A 24,360-nucleotide genomic window follows, 5' to 3' on the forward strand; every position below is an offset into this window, starting at 1 on the left:
GGGAGCTGAACATCACCTCCCTCACCAAAAACGCCCAGCAGAGGATGTACTTCCTGCGGCAGCTGAAGAAATTCAACCTGCCAAAGACAATGATGGTGCAGTTTTACACGGCCATCATTGAGTCCATCCTCACCTCCTCCATCACCGTCTGGTACGCTGCTGCGACTGTGAAGGACAGGAGCAGGCTGCAGCGTATCATCCGCTCTGCAGAGAAGGTGATTGGCTGCAATCTTCCATCTCTCCAGGACCTGCACACCTCCAGGACCCTGAAGCGTGCAGGAAAGATTGCAGCAGATCCCTCCCACCCCGGACACAAACTGTTTCAGACTCTTCCCTCTGGCAGGAGGCTGCGGTCCATCAGGACCAAAACCTCACGCCACAAGAACAGTTTTTTCCCGTCTGCAGCTGTCCTCGTCAACAAGGCCCCAATCCCCCCTCCCCCCCCCACTCTACATTACATTAACATAAATATTCCAACCCCGTAACATTTGTACAGACTCACATCCGACACTTTAAAAACCCCATATTGTACATTTCTGTCTATACTGTTCATTTCTGTTTTATCTGTCATCTGTCATCCTACGTCACTTTTGTAAAGATTCATATCCAGCACTTTTTAATCCTCACATTGTTCATTTCTGTTTATTTCTGTTTATACATTTTACTTTATTCTATCTCTTAGTTTATCTCCATATATTTGTTTGCTTTTATATTTTTATTTTTTATTTTTATTTTTATTCTTACTGTATTGCACCAATCACCACAACAAATTCCTTGTGTGTGTTAACAAACTTGGCAATAAACCCCCTTTCTGATTCTTTCTGATTCTTCTGATTCTTTCCACAACTAAACATATATTATATGTCTGTATTTCCTTTTTATACTATGCACTCATTTGTATAAATATATATAATTTTTACAAAAATAACCTGTTTAATACCAAATGTAAGCTCTATCATAAATATAATACAACTATGATATAAATATAATATAACTATGTGGATGAGTCCTCTTTGAAGTATCATTTTACCGTCGCTAGGGGCGCTGTCGCCCATGAAACTTTGACCTGCGGTTTCAGCCAATCCGTGCGCCGCATTCAGCCTGTAACCCCGCCCCCTCCCGTAGCCCCGCCCCCATCCCGCTGCGCTGTGCGGCTCAGAGTCAAGAGGAGCAGGACGAGAGCAGCAGGGCAGTTTGATGTCAGCATGAGTCGGCAACACAGTCATTGTTCAGCTCTGGAAAGGGCGCACAGATAAGACACGTACATGGGCTTTATCAATCCCGGATCGGAGGCCTAGTCGTGGATGAGAGAGACGAAGGAATAAAAGGAGGAGAAACATGAGTCGGCCGCAGTCTCAGGGAGTGGTTTTGACGGGTTACCACAGCAACGCGGAACTGTTGCCGCAAACTGCACTACCAGAGTCCAGCAGTCCTGCAGCCCCGGAGTCCAGCTCATACAGGTGGGAGGCTCTATCTGCTCCTAATCCCACTTTTAAGGCCACTTTGAATGGTGGAAGGTGACGTATGGAAGAGCTGCATGTGTTTATGACCAAGTGGGCAAAGGTCACAGTGTTGTTTTTTTTCTTCCCCTCTCACTTCTGCCTATGATTTGTATGAATGTGCTGCAACTTTGAATAAAACACAGTTTTGAAATGTGGGATGAACCAACTGTTCAGATTGTGAAGTGCATCCTGAATAGTAGGAGTAAGCTGGTCTGCTCCACAGGTTGGCTTTATTTTAATTCAACACCATCAGCTCCGCCCTTGGCTTTTCCTAATCAGCACATTAACCTTGACTTTGTCACGGCATCCCATTTTTTTGCAGAGCTGTCTTATATACAACTCCCCCAGTCCTCCGGAGCTATCAGCAGGCCCATCATCTTTATTTTTTCTTTCTTGCTGTTTTTAAATAAACTCTACTCTGATGATGTTCTACTGATGTTCACTGGCAGATTTATGAAGTAACCACTATTTTTAGTTTTGGTTGTTTCATACACGTGTGGGGATTTTGGACTTTGCGCTTATTATTTCCTGGCTGGCTGATAAATTGATAAGAGACCCGAAACTGTGCTGAACATGAATTTATGAGTAGGTGAATCATCAGTGAAGCATAGCAGGGTCACCTGGTATTTATCAGTTGGTGTGATGCAAAGGTGCATCACCAGGGAGATTACTTTTTGTGTTGTTTGTTGAGTGCAATGCATGCTTTAATGTGCTTTAAGATGCTTTCATGTGTAGTCCCATATTTCCAGGACAGATTCTCTCCAGTCACAAAAATAAAACAGCTTCCCTCATTTGGGATTATAATATTTGATTAGTTTGGGATGTGGTAATTGTTATTAGCTATAATGGTGAAGTTTCCACGTTAATCTATTTAGTGTACTTCCTTTAATATGTCACAACCAATGGGCCACATCCGGAGTGCTTCACTGTCGACATTGCTGATGTAGAAAAGTGTGCAGTTCCTGAAATATCCACCGGAGTCTCCAGTGAGACCCCCGTTAAAGTAAAGTACTGCATGGGGAGGTGGGGATGAAACCTTTATGTACGTCATTAGGTAAAATTATATAAAGCCATATATTTAAGCATAATTAGGGGCATAGTTTCTTGAGTAACGGCTACATTAAAGTGGTGTTAATGTTTACCTTCTATCTATTCAGTACTTTGTATATTGAGTAAACTTGACGATCTGAGCCATGAATGAAGAGTGAAGACAACTCTTGTTTTAAAGATTATGGATTGCCGTGCTGGTAATTACCGAGCGGCCAGACGTCTGCAGGAGTCGGATGCCTCTGCCCTTCTGCTTTTGCCCCTACTCTCTTCCATGTTTGTCTGGAAGGGTCTAGTCTGCAGTTACAGCCCCACTGCAGTGACCAGCCGCTCCAGTCCAGCCACGGCGGCAGACACCGGCTAGTCTTTGGCCATCCGCCTGGCGATGGCAGGGTTAACTCCGGCGGAGCTCAGCTGGCCCTTCAGCAGTTCTTTGTAGGAATGAATGTAAGATAACATTAGGTTAGCATGATCTTAAAATAGTTAACTGAAAAAAGCTAACTAATAACTAATAGGGGTGTGCAAACAAGGGTACCTCATGATTCGATTCAATTTCGATTATTGGAGCTTCGATTCTTCGATTATAACGATTGTCGATTCGATGCGATTATTGGTGCCACAATTCTTCGATTATTGTGATTTTTTTTTAATGCTTTTTTCCATACAAGATTGATTTTGTCTTCATCTGTGGCTACATTTGTAAATAAATAGCCAATCAATTAACTCAGTTCCTCTAACAACATTCATTATGAAATAACAAGGTTTTTTGAACATTTGACATGTATTTTTCAAAGACACAAAATAATTTATTTTATGACTATGTAAACATTTGCTCTTTGACTTACTTAACTTTGACCAGGGAAAGCTGCACTTGCATGATATTGGCGGAAAACACTGAAAACGGTCAAGCCCTGGATTTAATGAGTTCATTAATTCAAGTAAACAAGATATGAACTTCCATCAAATTTATTTAGTGTAAACATATCTGCCATATTTTTTTTTTTTTTTTAATTAATCGATTCCAAATCGTCACGTGACGCATCGCGATGCATCGACACATCGATGAATTGCACCCACCTCTAATAACTAACAGCTATTGGTGAATGAGAGGAGGTAGGTCTGTTCCTTTTAACCTCCACCCTTTTTATTTTTAGTGCCTATATTCACGTTTCCGGATTTATCAGCTGTAGGCCCAACAAACGGACTTCAAAACCACTCCTTAGAAACCGATGGATGATCTCACACAATCATTACTCTTTATTCACTAACATGCAGAAATGTGCTTTACCTGGGCTTCATGGCTAAGGTTAAAGGACAAACTCATCAGCCCCGGGTTTGTTTGGGACTTGTTTTTCATTGAGCTTTCATTGAGACCAAGACTTGTTTTTAAAGAGAACCGTCACAAGTACAGCAGCGAACAGGAACTTGGCTCAAGTGGAAACAACTGTACAGTCACACTCTCTTATTTATAACACAGCAAATTTGTGTATTCGTCCGGTGCCAAGATGGCTGTGAAGCCTGAGCATTGGCAAACAACTGCGGCGAAAGGTAAACAGCCCTGTTCACCTGGTGTGTGTGTGTGTGTGTGTGTGTGTGTGTGTGTGCGTGTGTGTGCGCGTGTGTGTGTGTGTGTGTGCTATGAAGTACTATTAGCGTCTTTAATAGAGGGTGTGCGTGTGTGTGTGCGTGTGCGTGCGTGTGTGTGTGTGTGTGTGTGTGTTCCAGATGGCTAGTCCTGGAAGGGAAAAAAATAGCATCACATTACCACCCCCCTTTGTCTCATCTCCCACAGCCGAGTGTGTGTGTCGTGTCTAGGTTGACTTGTATAAGCAAAGTTTGATGGTCATTGTTTCGCATAGCAGGAAGTGAGAGGTGTACTGTATACAAAGAGGCCGTGGTCACTGAAATGGACTTCCGCCTGAAGAAGACTTGGGTCTCGTGTCCGCTGGGAGTCTCGCACGTTGGTGTCTTTCAGTTTCAGATTAAGGATGTTGTAGGGATGGGCGATATATCGAGATTTTAATATATATCGATATATTTTCAAACGCGATATGGTACGAGACAATATCGTTTATATCGATTATTTAAAAAAAAAATTTAGGATTTTGATATAGCTTTTTGTGACAAATTGACCCAAATGTTTTATTTGAGATTTGCACAAATGTTTTGTTATTTGCACAACTGTCAACCTCAGTGGAAAAGTCTGCCTGTTACTGTCTACATTGTATTAAATGCACAGTGTATTTCAATTTAATTGTTATGCAGGAAAAGGATATTTGTTTTATTTTATTCATTTTTATTCTATGCAGGCAGTTTATTTTTATTTCATTTGTTTTATACATTTTGATATTGTGCAGATCTCTGTTAATAAAAGAACCTGTGTGACATTTGGCACGTGGCTTTGTGTTAAAACTGACTGTTTTTTAAGGGTTTGCCTCAGAAAAAATGAAGCTAACAGAGATGCTATGCTATAAAGCTTTGGGGGAAACCCCAATTATGGCACAGAAAAAATATCGATATATATCGAGTATCGCCATTCAGCTAGAAAATATCGAGATATGACTTTTGGTCCATATCGCCCAGCCCTAGGACGTTGTTGGTTCAGCTCTGCGATTATGTTGTTCATTGTAGTTCGTTAATATTTACCAAAGTATACACTACTATATACCCTCTGACTTGTTTGGGAAAACAAAAAAGCCGGTGAAATGATTCACTCAAGAGAAAATATATGAGAATAACAGAAGGAAGTGGTTGAGAACATGTTGTAGAATCATCACAACTACTGTAGAGGACGTATTCAACCAGTAGGTCACTGAAAACAGTAACAGAGAGGAAACACTGACCTCCTGTCTTCACAGAGGCCAGCTGGCATCTGCTGGTCTGAATGGAAATACCACACATACAAAGACACACACACACTCAGACATGCATACAAAAACTTCCCATCTCCTTCCCCCTTCTTATGCTCGTCTTACATTTCCTTGGCTGGCCCATTGTTCAGTATTTTCAGTTGCTAAAGCACAAAAATAAATCTTATTTGTCTCTAACCTCACTTTTCACCTAGCCCTCAGCAACAAAGCCTCCATCCATCCATCCATCCATTTTCTATCCTCTCCTCAGCCTTTTTCAGAGCTGCAAGGGTACTGGAGGCACAAGTTCCACATTTTGAGTTTAATTGAATAATAATAAGGTTAAAAAAAGCTTTGAAAGAACTGAATGCATGAAATGATTGTGCCTTGTATATAATGAGAATGGATTTTAAGCAAAGCTTAAAAGAATTATCAGCATTTTAAGCATTTCGTTGTAATGTAAATATGCTCTTTAATTTGAGCTTAGTACCATCAAAAGTGTGTCTTTGGTGCTCAAGTAATACTCTATAAACACGCGCATGCACACTCACACACTCAGGGACTCAAATAGCAGCCAAGGTTCACTTCCTCAGATTCTGACTCATATTCAGCTCATCTGTTCTCTGTGCTGAACTTGCTCTTTGCTGGCTGATCCCGTTTCCCTCTATTCCTGCTTGCTCCTGCAGTAAGGAATTCACTTTGTCATGCCTTTTTCTGTTGGCGCACACATAATCTCTCACCCTGTGTCTGTCTCTTTCAGCAGCTCTGAGCGGCTGCTGAAAGGTGTGCGGATGAAAAGCTCTGTTTTACTCACAAGGCCAGCACATATAACCTCTGAGTAACCCTCTGCTTGTGCAGAGGCGCACTGATTATCTGGTGCATGTTACCATGTTAAAACATTTTGGCCTCAATCGTTTGATTTCACATCCACAACAACTCTGAGGGGGGGCTGGATTTTTTTGTACCAAGACAGGAGAGTTTATATAAAGCTTTCAATTTATTTTTAATATAATTTGATTGACAGTCGGCTCAACCATGGTTAGCTGCTATCCTTTCCTCATCCTTAATCGTCATGCTACCAGCCTTAGTGAAGCCACAATACCTAGTGCCTTGGGTAAATGCACCTGTAAAAATCAATATGTTAAACACTATATCCCGGTGTAAACGTCTGAAGGCAGCTCTGCAGATATTTCATCTGGGTTTGGCTAAAGGAGCTGGGAGTAGGGCTGCACGATTAATCGTTAAAAAATCGCAATCTCGATTCATGCTTGAACGCAATCTCATTTCCAAAAGACGACGATTTAATTTTTTTTTTTTTTTTTTTTGGATGTTTATTGTTTTTATGTTCAATGTCAGCTGTTACAAAGTTGATGCCAGTCTTTTATCAGGCACCATCATATTTTTTGCAACGTTTACCTTTTGTATCGGCAGCTTCTTAATAGCAGCAAAAGGCAATGGGGGGTTCATCCCAGCCAGAGGAATAATTTGTTGCCTCAGAACTACAGGATCTGTTACAAGTCCCCTTTCTGAAAGGGTGTTCAACTCAGGGAGGAACAAATATTGTTCAAAATTGTTATTATTGTTTAAATTATTCAAAGGTTTGTGTAAAGAAGACAAGAGATGTTTATTGTTATTATATTTTTGTTCAGCTGTTGCAAAGTTAAAGTAATAAGTGCAATAAATTTTATATTGGAAAAAAATCATGAGAGAATCGTGATCTCAATTCTAAGCAAAAAAAAATCGTGATTCTCATTTTGTCCAGAATCGTGCAGCCCTAGCTGGGAGCAAAGCTAACTTTGATGGTGGAACCTGCATCCCTCACAAAGAAAAATGGGCTTCAAAACCCGTCTTCAGGAACCAATAGGTCACATGACCGAATTCTTGATCCATTGTTTAATTCAGTCTACGGTTTACACTGACAGGACTCACCTTGTGTTGCAAGAACATTTCACTCTGGAGGCTGTCGAAAAATGTTTGCTTTTTTTTCCCAACCAAAACTTTGTTACCCTGTAATTGAGAGGCCAGAACGCGTTTTACTCTTTCAGCATCGTCATGTAAATAGGGCCTGAGTCTGCCTGAGGAAGCAAAGTCACACTGTAATCATGTTGAACTTTAAATGTTTTTAAACTGATTTTCTTATTTGGAGTATATATACTTATATACTGGCATTAGTGCTCCTTTACATGCCTGAACTACTTCAGCAATTCTCAGAGCCTTTCAAGTTTCTCAGAGTAGTTGACAAAAAAAAGCTTAATTTTTAACAAGGTTGTAAATATATTTTCCTACACCACAGGACTGTTGGGACATGCATGACAAAACAGGAGTGTCTATTCAGTTTAATAGTTCAGGGTCTTAGGTCCAGTGGTGGCTGGGTGTTAAAGCAGTGTAAGCATAACAAACTGATTCAGGATAAGCTGAAAAGTGCAAGGTGATATAATCCACTCCTGTACGGTGTGAGGGGAAAGAAAAAGGAAGAAAGGCGCTGCAAGTTGCAAATTCCTAAAATCAAATACACACTCAATACTCTTCATCTGCTATTCTGATAAAGCTGATAAAATGTCTGAACAAAATAATGACGGAGCAAAAGGGGGGAAAAATCATCTTTATAATGTTTACTAAGTAATAGTTTATTCAAACTGCTTTAATAAACCTCAAAGAAAGTACTGGACAAGGCGTCTGTTTCAAGCCTGTTTTTTAGACCTCATATTGCCAGGAACTGACAGCCCTGTCATCTTTAAAACAAGAGTGATCATGCTTGCTCTCAGACCCTAACTCATTCTAAAAATACTAAGTTTCATTTGCTGATAATAAATAGCCATTAATTCCATCACTCAATAAACTACGTCCCTAGGCTCCATCCACACGAAGACAAGCTCAGGCCTAAATGCACAAGTATTCTATAAAACCAGTTTTTCATCCATATGAAGCCGGCATTTTGGGGTTCTGTAAAAGATCATTTTTGAAACCAGGTTCAAGAGTGGAGCGGTGTGAAGACGCTGTTTACATATCTACGTTGTTAAGGCCTCTCCGCCTGCGTCATACACATTATTCGTACTTCTCTGTTAACAGATTTCTGTGCAAGTGCGCATGCCCAATGTTTTCCCGCCTGTTTTCGCTTGTTTCCGTCACGGTATCGCAGCACCACTAACAGGCCTGGCATGTGTTTTACAACATTTTCAGGCCTATTGAGTACATTCATGTGGACGCACACATTTATTGACACATTTCCGTCTTTAAAAAGAGCGTTTTTGAATTTAAAAATTAAAGCTGCAAGCAGCGATGAACGGGCCCTCGCGCATGCAATTTTCACCAATAAAAGTCAAGGACTCAAAACCATGTCCGATGACACCACCCACGAGTCTTTATGTTAAACCATTAAAAAGTTATTGCAGAAAATAGGAACTATCACATATCGACCAATCAGAAGAAGGGGCGGGGATAATTCATGCCAATGAAGGTCAAGTACTCAAAACCGAGTCTGATGACGCCACCCACGAGTCTTTAGCTGTGTCCCAATTCAGGGGCTGCGTCCTTCGAGGACTGGATTTGAAGGCCGATTATGTCACAGCGGCACGCCGAAGGCTGTCCCATTTCGAAGGCTCCTTCAAATGCAGCCCACAAATGCAGCCTTCTTTTCCCGCTGTTTGAAGGATCCATCGGTTGTATCCTCCACGGCCCACCATATCCCAAGATTCATTGCGCACAGTCAGAAAAATATTTATTTCCAGAAAAATATTTTCAGATTCAAATTTTTTCAGAAAAATATATTATTTCCGCCGGCGCCGGCGGACACGCCTCTCTTCCTCCTCCAATAAAATGAAAAACAAAAAAAACAAAACTTCTGGCTCCATTTCTTTTTTTTTTTGGTTCTTTCTTTCTTTTCTATCGTGTTTTCTTTCTTTCTGTCTATCTTGCTGTCTGTCTATCTTTTCTTTCTACTTTGTTTAGTGACATAGGACAAGGGCGGGAACAGCTGGTGACGCAACCAGGAAATCCCCCACAGGCTAGACCGTCTCATTTCACTAGCATCCGTCCAGCCTTCGGTATGGCCTTCGCGGTCTTCGAAGGCGTGGCCTACGAAGACCGCGTCCTCAGAAGGACCCAGATGTCAAACCATTAGAAAGTTATTGCAGAAAGTAGGGACTATCAAATATGGACCAATCAGATGAAGGGGGGGCGCGCTTTTTGGCGTCTATCATCGCCACAGTAACGCTTTTTTTTGATGTATAAATTAATTATTAAGTAATTATAGCTTTAGATGTGCATGAATTCGTGTCATTATATACATTTACTTGGAACATAAAAATTCCCACATGGCACCATCAATTGTCATGAGTGTGAAATCTAGGCTCATTTTGATGCCTGCCTCTTGACATTGGCTTCATATAGCTAAACCAGGAGGTTGTGTGTTGGGTTAAACATATTTGAAAATGATTTGTACTTCTTTTTTTAAGTGCCCCCATATAACAATCATAAAAAAAAAGTTCCAAAGAACTTGAAAAAAGAAAATGCAGAGAGAAAAAAACTGTGAACCCAACAAATTATTAGACTGGGACCTTTTTTGAGGTTGGTCAGACATCTATACTGACAAACTTCTACGTGCTGACTTGTGTTTGTTTGGTAGTATGTGATTTATGGTTTAGTTAAGCCGTTCTTTTCACTCAAGTTGATGGTTAAAGTAAATTATTAACACGCAGTTGAGCGTCTGCCAGGTTTAAACAAAATCTGAAGTAAATAAGTAAAAAAAGGAACACTTCTTGCATAGCACACAAGTAAAACGTTTCCTGTTGAATCAGATGCAGACAGAAAGTCGTCAGTGCTGTCATATAAAGTAGAGAATCTAGCTAAGAGGAAGGAATAACCCAAATAAGTAGATGGTATGAGAATATAGTAATAAACAGACAGGAAAAGTTAAAGAGAGTGTGTGTGTGTGTGTGTGTGTGTGTGTCTACTGTGGTATGTAGTCTCGCTCAGCGTGAACCTTCAGGTTAATGCTCTCTACCGATAAGTCCATATTAATTAATGCAGTATATGTGTTTTAGTTGGTTTAAAATATAGTCTCACACATAAACAGCTCCATTATTTCCAATTCCCTATTTTTTTTTTTTTTGTCTCGTGACACCTATATCTGAGACAATATTTTTATGCTGAATTTCAGCCTCTCTTTAGGCTCAATGATGTCTGACATCATTAAACCTGACAAAACACAAATGCAGTATACAGTAGATACAGTAGATACTACATACAGTACTGCTTGTATGCAGTTTCAAAAACAGCTACTTCGTCAAATTGGAACGTGTTTTTTTTTAAAGTTGAATGATTTTATTTAGATCAAGCCAAAACTGACAGCAAAAATTGGCAATTGATTGTAGATTTTTCCCAGCAGCCAATTAAATTCTGGTGACATATAGCCTCAAAATGCGAAGAAAGATGATGGAAGCGAAAGCGGTTTATATGTTCACCTTCAACTCTCATGGACTTTATACAAAATCCATAATTTGGCAGCCTGGGGGTTCTGCGTCTGCATCAGTTCACTACTTGAATCCATGTTTTAGATGGAATAAAATTCCGTTTCCATGGCAATGGTGTCCAGCTGATCCCCATTACTCATCATTGCACTTGTCAGTTATATAACGGTTCATCAATTGCAGCATCTGCATCAGTAGTGTCCCTCATTACACTTAAGAGCCATATGATCGTGTCTCTTTTTGTGTTCATGATTGTGAATACATGCAGTAGGAACAAGTTAAAGATTACTCATGCAATGTTATTAAAGCTTGTGTCATTCGTTGACATTAAACCAATGAAAGTACCAGAAAACATTACATAAAAGATGCGAGAATTGGCTTTGATTTGGCAGTAACCTCCCCTCCTTTGATGGATGTTTTAACTTTGTACGGAAGCAAAAAGTTAAAATCATTTTTAATCTACTGTTTTAGCTGTAAAATATGGTGTCAGAAACCATTCAATTGATTTTTTTGCAACCATGTGTTTAGAAGAATATGTTCTTGAATGGTTACACTTGTTGAGCAATGTTATTTTCAGCTTTGAATAACTGTTTACGCTGTTTCAGCTAGTCTATGCTAAGCAGCACTTACATACAGTCATAAACTGTGTTCAATGGTTTTATCAAGCACGTTGAAGTTCAAGGTGCACAACAGGTGCTATTCTTAGTCCTGGCATACGTTAGCCTCATTAGTTGGGTTGGAAATTCAACATGTTGGCTTGTCTTTAGTTGCTCGCTGGCTGACGTGTGTCTGTTTGACTCACTTATAGATTTGTGTCAGAGGGTATCGCTCACTTGTTCTGTCATTGAAGGTAAAGAAAGCATAACTGGAGTACAAACAGTTCTCAGACAAGGCAACATTTATGGACTGGGAGTGTTTGTAACATTGCTTGCACGTGTGGGTGTCAATCACCACGTCATACATGATGCAAAATGTGCAACTAAAAGCGAAACTGGAGGCCGGTGTCGCTCACGGGATCATTTTAGCTGGAACCTGTCATATTTGACCATGCTGGCTTCTCTGATGTACATGTTTGTATGTGTTTCCTCCGTAGCCGAAGAACAGGCCAATACACTCTCCAGCAGAACCAGAACACACAAGACGGAGACAAAAATGAACATCCCTCGGCTACCAGCAGTGCAAAAACCAGCGCCACTGACCCGTCGTTGCTGGCTCGCCCCAGGTCCCAGTCTTCCTCCAGCCCTAAGCCAGGCTCCAGCCCTAAACCAGGCTCCAGCCCTAAACCAGGTTCAAGCCCTAAACCAGGCGTCAGCCCCAAACACAGTCACAACTCCAGGTCCAGACCACAGGCCGCGTGTCTGCGCAGCTTCTCTCAGGTAGGCTCAGATCACAATGAAAATGACAGGACCTCACCTGTGATCCAGTTTTTACACAAACCCTTCTCCAGTACTCGAGTTGTAAAAAAATATCAGGGGGGATGGTGGATTTTATCATATGGGGGCAGATCATTTGTGCTGATTACAAATAATATAATATATTACAAATAATAGCACTGACCAAAACACCTGCAGAAATACTGCAGGAATGACATAGCAGCAGTTAAATGCAGCCTTCTGTAAGCTTTAAATATCCACTGGGCTTACATCAAATACATCAAAACACGACAATAAAAAACACTTTTCTGAACTTATCAATATGACTCTGTCCTTCACAGGATAAGTAAAATGGATCACTGCAAAAACTCAAAATCTTAACAAGAATATTTATCTTATTTCTAGTTAAAATGTCTAATTTTAGTAAAAAAAATCTCATTACACTTAAAACAAGACTCACTGGACAATCACTGGAAAAACAATTTTCACCTGTTTCAAGGTGATTTTCACTTGAAATAAGTAGAAAAATCTGCCAGTGGAACAAGATTTTCTTTGCTTGTAATGAGAAGATAAATCTTGTCCCACTGGCAGATTTTCCTACTTATTTCAAGTGAAAATTTACTTGAAACAGGTAAAAATTGTCAAATAAGTTATTTTTCTGGTGATGACTCTAAATGTTGAAATAGCAGTAAAACCACATTCATTGATGAAATGACATAAGGGATGGAAAGGGGGTTGGCAGTTTTACAGGGGGGATGATTTTGACCGTTTTTATTTTAGGGGGGATGCCATCCCCCCTCATCCCCCCACAACTCGAGTACTGCCCTTCTCTCTCCACTTCACTTAAAACTGCTTTTCCATTCATATTTCAAATTTTTTCTAGGGGTTTTCACGCCTACTTATTTGTACTGTCCTATATTAAGACGTTTTTTTTATTTTCAACAAGTAGCTACTGTATAAAATAAAGTGAAGAGTCAAATAAAAATCAATATTCTTCAAATATTTTAAATAAATGGCCTGTGAACTGTTATTTTGGATGGAAGGGAGGAAAAAGAGAAAAAAACTTAATGGGTTTATTTACATTTCATAGGAATTTAAGCAAAAAAGAGTTTATGAAGATATTATCTGACAGAAACTGTGCAGCCAATCATAGCTACCTGGGAGACTAGTTCTGACTTGACAGGCTGCGAGTGCGTCATATCCTGAACACAAACTGCAGGTCAGGACAGACACACGCATACTGTACGGACTTAAACCTGAAAATAAATAGATCCCCAACGTTTTATGCCCTTACGTCTTGTAGGACTCCCTGGATGAGCTGGAAATGGATGACTACTGGAAGGAGGTTGAGAATATCACCAGCTCAGGAGGAGGAGCAGGGAGGGGAGACGGAAACACTCAAGAGGAGGAGCAGCAGAAAATTCCTGAAGGTGGGAAACATTGCAGCTGTGGACGGATGTGGAGGGGACATGGCTTACCCCCCTTTTTCTTGCATGTGCTTGAGTACACTGTCGTGTATCTTCTTGATTTAGAGCTTTGTGCTTTGAAACGTGTCTGCAGTAGCAGAGTTGAAGAGTAAGCTTGTCTGTGTGTGTGTGTATCTGTGTGTGTGTGTGTGGGGGGGGGGGGGGTTACTTGTGCTTGTGTGTAGTCATGAACTGACATAAAACATGGGCATTGTTAAAAACATTTTTCCCTCCTATGAACAATAAGGTTAACAAAGCCGAGGGTTTGTCCTGATTTTTGTGGGTCTTCCACGATTTACTGTGAATGCTTGTCCTGTTCTTTTGAACATTTGATGATGCATGTTTTAGTGTGGAAAAATGTGACTGCTAATACAAACTGTTAGTGAAACATTACCTCCAGTTCAGGCTAGTGCCTCGGTGGCTCTACATATCTGGAATCAATTCCCACCCCCCCCTCGTTATATTTGGTCTATTTGTGTATAAACATGCTCTTCCTGTATAATATTTGTGTCCACTTCTGCTCTTTTCCCCTTTGCTGCACCTGTAGAGGTTCAAATTCCAGTTTTTACATAGATTCTTATTCGTATTTTCTTCTAATTTGATTTTTTTTAATTTCCCAAATTAGCAAACTAAAGCAAACGACTATAAAACTACAATCCATCATCTTCTCTTGTCTTCCATGTGTCCTTGTTTCTTTCAGATGGAGAGCAGGAAGAGGCGTGGCTTACAGAGGCGGGGCTTGCACGGCTGTTCGATGATTCGTTGGCAGCTAATGATCAGGACCAGGTTTTAATCATTTATTTCTTTTGTAATGAGGAAAGATAAAGTTCAGTCAGAAAAACACGTATTGATTTCCATGAATATAGTGATTGATACAATATTGTCATATATCCAATCCTGACTGATTGACAGGAAGAAGACAGTGCAGCCTTCCTGTCCACCCTCACGAGAACTCAGGCAGCAGCTGTGGAGCGCCGCGTCACATCACTGCAACAGACGTTGCTACGGCGACGCAACCGGCAACACTTTCCTGATGTTCGGGACATATTCAGACCTCCTGAAAAGGTAAGGAGAGGAACACATGGTATATTAACGTTTATCAACAATCTGCTCAATCTGTTTCGACCCCCTGAACTAAATTACAACATATATTTGAGTATTTTCCTATCACCAGTGGCTGATTTTTCCTTGAGTTTGATTGAGCTGAAATTTCTGAACATCCACACAACTGAATTTCATCATTATTAAAGTCTACCCAACTAACATACCTGATAACTTTTGACATTTTGGTACTTTGAAGCCATATTTGAGAATTTTTTTTAAATTCTTTTGCTGATTTTAAATTTGAAATGTGTTGAAAATGTGTTGGGAAGCTTTGCTTTTGCAACTTACAGCATCCTTGGGTCTATTTTAAGAACCAGCAGTAATTTTTACATAATTTATGGTTTATTTAAGTTGATGAACAATGAATGTATGCAGAATAGTTCAAAAGTCTCCCCCATGCATGTGTACTACCCAGTTGAGACGAAATATCGTAAGTGAACTGACTTGTGCACAGATTTGTGTTATTATATTTAGTTCATGTTCTGAAAACATATGTCAAGTCCAGGAACTGGTTCCTACATATCCAGAAATGGGAATGCTGTTGTTTTAAACAGGTTGTAATGATCACCTTATGTTTTAGCATTACATCCAAGTGGCACCCAAATTGTCTCACAGAATTTGTATGTGGATATGTGGAAATCTTTTTGGGAGTTAAGAGAAGGCTAGCTGTTTCCTGATGGGTAGTGCCGTGAAAAAGTATTTGCCCCTTTTAAAGATTTCTTCTGTTCTTTTGTGACCTCATGCAGGAGGTCACAAAAGAACAACATTTGAAGCCCAGGAGGCGTCACTTACATCCATTAATGTCAGCTGTTCATGTCCGTTTGAAAGTTCAAAGGCGAGAACAACTGCCGACCGAAAAAAAAACCCAAAAGCCCATCTTATATTTGCCAAAAGAAATTCTGATGATCCCCCAAGACCTTTTGGAAAATATACCGGGGACTAATGAGACAAAAGTGAAACATTTTGGAAGATATGCGTCCAGTTACATCTGGTATAAAACCAACACAGCATTTCAGAAAATGAACTTCATGCCAACAGTCAAACATGATTGTGGTGCTGTGATGGTCTGAGGCTGCTTTGCTGCTTCTGGACCTGGAGGATTTTTTTTGTAACTGATGTAAGTAACTGTGACATGACCTTAAACAGGCCATTCATGCGCCAAGTCTCTCCAATGTTGCTGAATTATTACAATTATGCAAAGAAGAGTGGACCAATAATCTTCCGCAACGATGTGAAACACTCATTGACAGTTAACAAAAACACTGGATTGCAGTTGTTGCTGCCAAGGGTTTGACAAAAAGGCAAAAACAGAGGAAATCTGTAAAGGGTGCAAATACTTTTTCACAGCACTGTAGCTTAGCTGTTATTCTAAGCTAATCTACATTCAGTGGTATCAGTTGTGTTGTGCAACTTAAAATGTAAAGAGCATTAATGCTGACATTTAAAGAACCTTAAAAGAAGTGGCCACAGTTTTGGATTCACTTCAGTAAAAATCTGTCATGTCGCGTTGCCGCTCCAATTCCATATCATTTGTGCAAAATCATAACTCGTTTTTTACATTTATATTTATATTTTTTCATATTTAAAGTTATTATTCTAAGGCAAAACTACATGAACACTTACTTAGACTTTTTTTTCCACTAATTAACAGAGAAAATAATGTATAACAGGGTATTCTGTAAATTTGTGACTTATTTCAACAGTCTGTGTTCTGCAGTCAGGCTTCAGTGCTGTGCTGTGTTTATTACAGGATGAAGAGCTTCACGAACTAAAAAGGAGAAGTGAGAACGGTCAAAAAGATGCGTCCACAGGCGGTATGTGCAACATAATCCTAGAAATGAACATGCATACAGCATGAGTCAGCAGAGAGGATGGCAAACTAGAGCCAAATAAACTTCTGCTTAGCAACTCAAATTGAAAATTATTGAACTGGAAATATTATGCTTGCATTATAGTTGAATAAAAATACCCCATGGAAAGAAATAATACAACCCAGAAACAGGGATTTCTACAGGATTTTAGAGGAAGTTGTATTTTTGGCTGCTATTAAACCAAAGCTTAAGCGGAAATGCTTGTTACAACTATTCTGATAGTTGGGAATGATTCATAACATCTGATTTATTAAGACTTGGGAACAGATCTCTCAAGTACTCTTCTGCTGACATAATGAATGCATTGTGGGATTAAGCAACAGTGAAACGCATATTTTATTGTTTTATTTACCAGCAAATCCACATTTGAACTAAACCATCTGCATGACTGTTTTTTTTCTCTGCCCGTGTCTCCACAGAGATAGAAACAGAAGTGAACGTTGAGGTGGCTTTTTCAGAGCAGGCGCTTTCTTACAGGGATAACCATCAACGGTTAAAGGCCACCCCCAGCCTTAACTCGCCAGATGACAAACTCCCAGTGAGTCACATGTTGGATACACTAAAAACTGATTTCACAAACTGTCATCCAAGAGCATCGAAACTATTTTCAGTAGCTCTGTTGTTGATTGTTTTAGGATATTGATGAACGGTGGTATCAGAAAGATGGATACAATATCGTCCTCCATGGGATTCTGTGTTATTAGTGTCTAGAAGGTTTACATTATCATTTTTTAGAACATGTTTGTTGTGTGTATATATTGCCTAGTGTTTTACATAAGTCAGCATTTGAAGTGGAACAAAAACACATTTGCATGTTATGCAAAAATTTTGAACAATATCCATTATTGTCTTTGATGAAATGTTTTAACCACTTCAGATGTTGACTACTGCAGTTTGGTTAAAATGCACTTGATTGTTCAATTTTTCTTCAAATATAATTACAGTAAAGATGATTCTGACCCAATTTTAAACTGATTAAATGATGCAAATTAAAGTTCAGTAACGTACCATTTGACTCAGTTGCAGAGATCAGGCATGCGCGTATGAGTCATGCAGTGACGACCTCTGGTGACATCTGGTGGTCAAAATTGGTATAGCAGATGAATTTAACTATCGTCTGATTAAATGCAATTCATCCCCAGTATAAAGCATATTTAGGTGTATACAGAAACTAATGTGGCATTTTTTTTATTTAGTGTTTTCTGTAATCTCACATAGTCACAAAAAACCCTTCTGTTCCTCACTTGTTTTATTTTTCTTCTCAAGAACTTTAAGCTGCTTCGCGACAAAACGGGTCAGACCAGAATAGGAGATCTGTCTCCTCTGGACATGTTCAAGGTAAAAGGCTGCATATGTCAATAAAAAGCCTACAGTATAAGAAAGAATTTATTTTTTAAGTTCATATCTGCTTTGAATGATCTTTCAGGTGCGCAGGCTGGTGCTTGTGGAGGTGACCGCTCTGTTTGACACAGCTGGGATTGACCTTAAGGCGCACAAAGCTGTCAAAGTTAAGACTAAAGGTAAACAAAACATTAACGGCGCTAAGAAATCCAGTGTCCTGTGGAAATGGTGACAAAAAAAGATCAAAGTAGTTATTTTAAAGATGTAGAATGGTTTATTTATGGATTTAATGAACTGTAGGATGATAGTCCTGCTTTACTCAGTATTTGTCTGTGTGTGCAGAAAGTGGCCTGTTTGGTGTTCCTCTCACCACTTTATTGGATCAAGACCAGAGACGGGTTCCTGGGGCCAAAGTGCCAGTCATACTGCAGAGGGTGAGCACCGCAGCCTTTTACGGTGTCCATTTGAGACAGGAACAAATTCAAAATCACAGCATTGATGAGAGTAAATCTTGTTGTATTGACTGTACAACCAAGATGCGGACAGCTAGTATGACTGTGTCCAACCTAATATACTCATCACTTCCCTTGTAATGAGCTTTGTCTAACCTTAATCCTGCCTCCTTTTATCATCAGCTCATCAGTCATATTGAGGAAGAAGGATTAGACACGGAGGGGTTGCTACGGATCCCTGGAGTGGCCACTAGAGTCAAGGTACTTCTCCCGGAGGAAATTATGAAAAATGGAAAACTGTCTTGTTTACAACAGCACGGTCACTAGTTAGTGACTTAACTCATGTAGCATGCCTGCCTCTGTTTATCTGCCCGACATCCAGTCCCTCTGCCAGGAGCTCGAGTCCTCTTTCTATGATGGGACGTTTCCGTGGCAACAGTTGAAACAGCACGATGCTGCTAGCCTTTTGAAGCTGTTCATCAGGGAATTACCCCACCCACTGCTGACTGTTGAATACCTCAATGCTTTTATTGCCGTCAGTAGTACGTATATGATCTTTCTGTGGGTTATTCTGTGAAATCACAAGAGCTTTGCAGGCGTGTTATGAGACTGTGCTTTTCTCTGACTGTGTAATTACAGAGTTGCCCACAAAGAAGCAGCAGCTCCAGGCCTTGAATCTACTGGTCCTTTTGTTACCCGAATCTAATCGAGATACTTTGAAGGTAGCTGTGGATTTTCTTTGAAAAGTATCACCCTTCAAATGCAAGTAAATCACTACCTTGTAGCCCCATTGAGCATTTACTTTCATTTTTCAGGCATTGGTGGAGTTTTTCAAGCGGGTAATTGACCATCAGACCCAGAATAAAATGACCCTGAACAATGTGTCTGTTGTCATGGCGCCCAACATCTTCATGTTCAAAGGCTTTCGGTCCAAGGTTACAGGGCAGCAGGAGTTTTCCATGGCAACCAGCACCGCCAGCATTGTCCGGTTCCTGATAAGATATCAAAATCTCCTGTGGACAGTAAGATATATGCCATGGAAATATTAGCTATTCAAACATTATAAAAAATATCTGTGCATTTGCAATTTTATTTCTTTGTTACTCTGGGAGCATGGTGGATGCTGAAGTTTACAGTAAGGGTGTCTCTTGTGTCTGCATCATCATCTATCTAGATCCCCAAGTTCATTTTGACCCAGGTTAGACAACAAAACATGGAAAGTCAGCGGAAACAGAACAAAGAGAGAGCTGTAAGAAAGCTGCTGAAGAAGATCACCACTGATAAACCACCTGATAAAACTATCCCTGAGGTAGGAGGAGTTTTCATCTTCCAATTATTTTGTGGTTAGACACCTATTTGGGGAAATCCTCATTAATAATGCAACAATCCATTCTTTAAAAACGTTTCACATCTGTGGTGCTAATAATAAATCACACAGTGCATACACGTGCAGTTCGGTGTTTTCTTTTTTTTTGAGAGAGAGAAGGTTTTGTTTATTTCTGAGAAACGATGCCTAGCCACACTTTGCATATATTACAACCAAGTGACTTGGTAGCAAATGAATCCTATTGATAAAATGTCTGGTGACTCTTTGCTGCATGTCTTCCCCTTCCCTTCCCCTAAGGCCTCTCAAGCCACAAAATTAGGGCTGGGGATCGATTCAAATATCAAGAATCGATTCGATTCCGATTCTTAAGATTCAGAATCGATTATCTCGATCCGATATTGATTTGGGTTACTGTTAATAAAACTGTTTTTTCAGCTGTTGCATGAATTATATGACTGTAGTTCTGCAACATATTAATACTAGTATTATATTGAGATTCAACAGCAAGTATCGGCAACTAATGATGCTGTAAGGACCAATCAGCTCCCAGAATGCTGATAGAACTGCTTTCAGAAACATCGTGTGGGTCAGAATTATCAAACAGATCCAGGGAGGAAACAGAGGACGAAAGAAGTCTCTTTTATTTTTTCCCCATTTATGAGAATTTGGTTTGTAACATTTATGCAAATGTAACCCCAAGACAGTATAAAAAGCAAAGAAATATAGACAATGTATGCAATTATAACTGAAAACTTTAATGTTTTCATACCTTTAAACATATTTAAAGGCAAAAACATGGCACCAGTTATTCTCGTGTCCAACAAAATATTCCTTTTTTGGGCATAAACAAAAAGTTTTTTTTTTTTTTTTTTTAAATCGATCTTTAGACATATGAATCGATTTTTTAGGAATTAATATGAGAATCGATCTAAAATCGGAGAATCGATTTTTTCAACACAGGCCTACACAAAATCTTAAAAAAACTAAACTGAAAAAAGCATGCAATACAACAAAAGAGGCCCTGGTCTGTTGAGCAACTGAAATCTTATTTCTAAAAAGTTTGGGAAAACATCAGACCTTCAAAATGCAACAAGGGGCTACATCAACATTCTGAACGCAGCTGTTCACAGTGGTAAACATGCCTCAGTTATAGCCTCTTTTATATGCATATTCTGTATAAACGTATGTAGTGATTTCAACTTGTATGTGTAAAATATTCAGAAGAGTCAGAAACCTTCGCTCTTTAATGAGAGCTAAGACAGCATCTTGTAACAGGTCTGTTCCTCTTGAAAAGTGATTAGTGAGTGAGTAAGTGCAGTCCCACTTGACCCCAGAGCTGTGAGTGCAGACAGTGACTTGAATTTATTAAACATTAGAAGAGTAATTTATTCATTCTTTAGTTGTCCTATGTCATAGTTGGATGTGTATGTGTGTGATGATGACTGCAGTGTTTAGGATCTCGTTTCAGTGAAATGTTTATGGGAGTGCGACCAACCACTCTGTGTTTATAACCAGGAGAATTCTCAGGGATTTATTCGAGTCCAAGCGCCCCAGTTACGTAAAGTTTCCATGGCAGTTCAGCTGACTGAAGAGCTGCAAGCCGATGACATATTAACACGATTCCTCAGCCAAGACAGGTAATTTATGCATGGATACGCAAAACTTTTTTTCTATTTTAAAACATGTTTGGTAGCCATGTCTCATGTAACTGGTTCTCTTATGGACTTTGTTCCTTTCTTTTTCTCTCATCATCCTCCCAGTTCCTTGGCAGTGAAAAAAGAGGAGTTGTGTCTCTACGAGATTGGTGGAAATATCAGTAAGTCCTTGCTCCTATCGATTACATTGTTCAGACTTGTATTGCCTGCTAGTTAAAGGGAAAAGAAATCTGTCACATATCCATGGTTGCCATGGTAACAGCAGCTCATGAGCATCTTTTAAATGCCTCTTTCTGTCTGCTCTTCTCCCTGCCCTCCTGCCATCTTAGGGGAAAGGTGCCTAGATGGGGAAACGTACATGAAAGATCTCTTCCAGGTGAACCCTACAGCAGAGTGGATCATCAGAGCCGTGCAGAGATAAAGTCCATGTCATCACGTCCTGCGCCGAGTTCTAACAACACTGTGTCCTGCTGACATCACACGTCAGCAGCTTCTTTGTGGTTTCCACTGGATTTGGATCCATTTCAACCTTTTTTTATGTGTAGCAAATAAAACTGTTAGTCAGAACATGCAGCGAATCCAAAGGCAGAAGAAGTCATTAAAACTGAAAATGGGAGATAATATTTTTCAGCCTATTGCATTACATTATCATGATTCCTAGGTGATACAAGATAAGAATTAGAGGATATATGCAAAAACCAACCTCAACATTGTACCCAAATTGCCTTATGGTGTATAAGGAGAGTTGAAGTTTTTTAAGTATCATTATCCTAAAGCACAGTATGGTTGTCCAGGTGAAACTGAACCACTTCTCCAAAGACTTTTGTCAACTCTGTGCACATAAGGAAAACTGTCCCAGTTTCTATACTGTGATTTCTTGCATCTAATCACTTTAAGATGTTTTCAGTAATTAATTTAAGTATATGATGTCGTGCAATAAATTACAAAGCTTAAATCACAAAGCAGAGAGATAAATATATCAACCTGTGTTTTTGTTAGAAGCCGTAAAGGGTTAATATATGGCCACATAACAGAATCCTGCTATGATCAGATCTGAGATAAAGCAGTTTTTTTTTTTTAAAGAAGTTTTTTTATTTTTTTTATGTGATCATAAAACACAGGCTGTCGCTAACTATTCAAGGCCTGCTATAATGACGTCACTGTTTTTAAGGTATATTCATATTTTGTACACAATATATTTTGAAGCTGCAGATGATTGAGTCTGTTTTATGTGTTATTATGTTTTAAACTACTAAAAAAAAAACCTGTATATATGTTAAAAACCACCAATTTATACATTTATACACATAAAGCATACAGTATGGTGGTATTATTTGTGAAAGTTAATATCAAATAAACAAGTTTTACACCAAAGACTTGATCATGATAGAGCAAAGTGCCCATTTTGAAGTCCTAAACTGCAGATTTAAAAAATGGCTATCAATGCATAGTGGATACAAAACATGTGGAAAATGCTTTTAGTCAGCTATGAAAAATTAATCGTAGGCTATATGTTTTTGCTGCTTATTTGTGCTTTCAACAATAGGTGTAAAAGGATTGTGTTTCTCACACTCTCAATATCCTGTCTTCTATAATGTTGTATACTGATTATTTTATTTTCTTTTTCAAAAAATGACATTTGTCTTGCTGCCTCTTAAATGACCACTAAAACCTACTGTAAATAAACACCGTTATTATCACATCTTCTTGCACTGGTGCTTATGCAGTTGACTGGATACATTGGATACACTCTTGAATTAATTTTTAATTTGGTTAATCTTGCATCTCTCCATGCTAGTATTGCTAAAGTAATGTTAATATTTTACTATTTATTTATGCTGTATGTCTTTTATAGGTGTTCTTCTGGTAGTGCCCGTTTATAACCGCGGTTGAATTGGTTTGATATTGGATATTGGATATTTGACATTCAAAGACATCCATTTAACTTGTGATACATACCACTGATTTTGGTCAAACCACTTGTGATGTGTTCATGGTCATCTAGACTATATATCCCAAAACAGTAATTATTAAAAAAAATCATATATAAAAAATCATATATATGGGCTGATTTAAAAATCATATATGTGGGCTGATTTAATGTGGTTTTATGAATTCAACACCCATAAAACTTGTGATACATGCCACTGATTTTGGTCATATTGCTTGTGATGTGTTCATGGTCATCTAGACTATATATCACAAGAGAGTAATTATTATAAAATCATATTATGGGCTGATTTAATGAGGTTTAATGAAAACAATCGGTGTTATGTATCAGAAGTTTTATGGGTGTTGATTTTTTTCATTAAACCACATTAAATCAGCCCATATGCCCATATGATTTTTAAATCAGCCCATATATATGATTTTTTTTTAATAATTACTGTTTTGTGATATATAGTCTAGATGACCATGAACACATCACAAGCAATATGACCAAAATCAGTGGTAGCCTATGTATCACAAGTTTTATGGGTGTTGAATTCATAATATCCAATATCCAATATCAAACCAATTCAACTGCGGTATTTTTAATTTGGTTAGTCTTGCATCTCTCCATGCTAGTATTGCTAAAGTAATGTTAATATTTTACTATTTATTTATGCTGTATGTCTTTTAGGCTATAGGTGTTCTTCTGGTAGTGGCTTGCCCGTTTAAATGAAGTAGTATTGCTATGATGAATATGATTACTTTGTACATTGGGAGAAGGAAGTGAATGAAAAAAGAAACCGTAAATGGATCGTGTCAAGCCTTTATTGCTTAATTCGTTGGTTTAACATCCACATTATGATTTTACTCACATTTGTACAGTTAGGCTATGTCAAAAGCGATCACCACTACCTCCCTGATCCATTTTTGCCTCTTACATGTGTTGATGTCGTGGCCTGGAACTAATACTGTG

General features: G+C 39.0%; 1 protein-coding gene across 1 annotated transcript; it reads left to right on the top strand.

Annotated features, from left to right (window-relative positions):
* The first annotated feature begins 1,160 nt into the window (after positions 1 to 1,160).
* arhgap18 (Rho GTPase activating protein 18) lies at positions 1,161 to 23,157 on the top strand. The gene is made up of 18 exons (XM_061747088.1): positions 1,161 to 1,460; positions 11,960 to 12,242; positions 13,543 to 13,669; positions 14,406 to 14,491; positions 14,618 to 14,770; positions 16,560 to 16,623; positions 17,100 to 17,218; positions 17,947 to 18,018; positions 18,107 to 18,200; positions 18,364 to 18,455; positions 18,657 to 18,734; positions 18,856 to 19,015; positions 19,113 to 19,195; positions 19,289 to 19,495; positions 19,648 to 19,782; positions 21,316 to 21,437; positions 21,561 to 21,616; positions 21,785 to 23,157. The coding sequence occupies exons 1-18, from the start codon at positions 1,339 to 1,341 to the stop codon at positions 21,874 to 21,876; spliced, it is 2,145 nt and encodes a 714-aa protein (XP_061603072.1). The 5' UTR covers positions 1,161 to 1,338; the 3' UTR covers positions 21,877 to 23,157.
* Positions 23,158 to 24,360: the final 1,203 nt, after the last annotated feature.

Source organism: Cololabis saira, chromosome 18 (assembly GCF_033807715.1).
Source record: "Cololabis saira isolate AMF1-May2022 chromosome 18, fColSai1.1, whole genome shotgun sequence".
Taxonomy (NCBI): Eukaryota; Metazoa; Chordata; class Actinopteri; order Beloniformes; family Belonidae; genus Cololabis; species Cololabis saira.

Bases quoted from the DNA above. Each gene is read 5' to 3' on its own strand.
- arhgap18 (XM_061747088.1), top strand. From the start codon at position 1,339: ATGAGTCGGCCGCAGTCTCAGGGAGTGGTTTTGACGGGTTACCACAGC. The intron at 17,219-17,946 runs GTGAGTCACATG...TTTCTTCTCAAG, and splicing joins CGCCAGATGACAAACTCCCA to AACTTTAAGCTGCTTCGCGA. The intron at 18,735-18,855 runs GTACTTCTCCCG...CCCGACATCCAG, and splicing joins GAGTGGCCACTAGAGTCAAG to TCCCTCTGCCAGGAGCTCGA.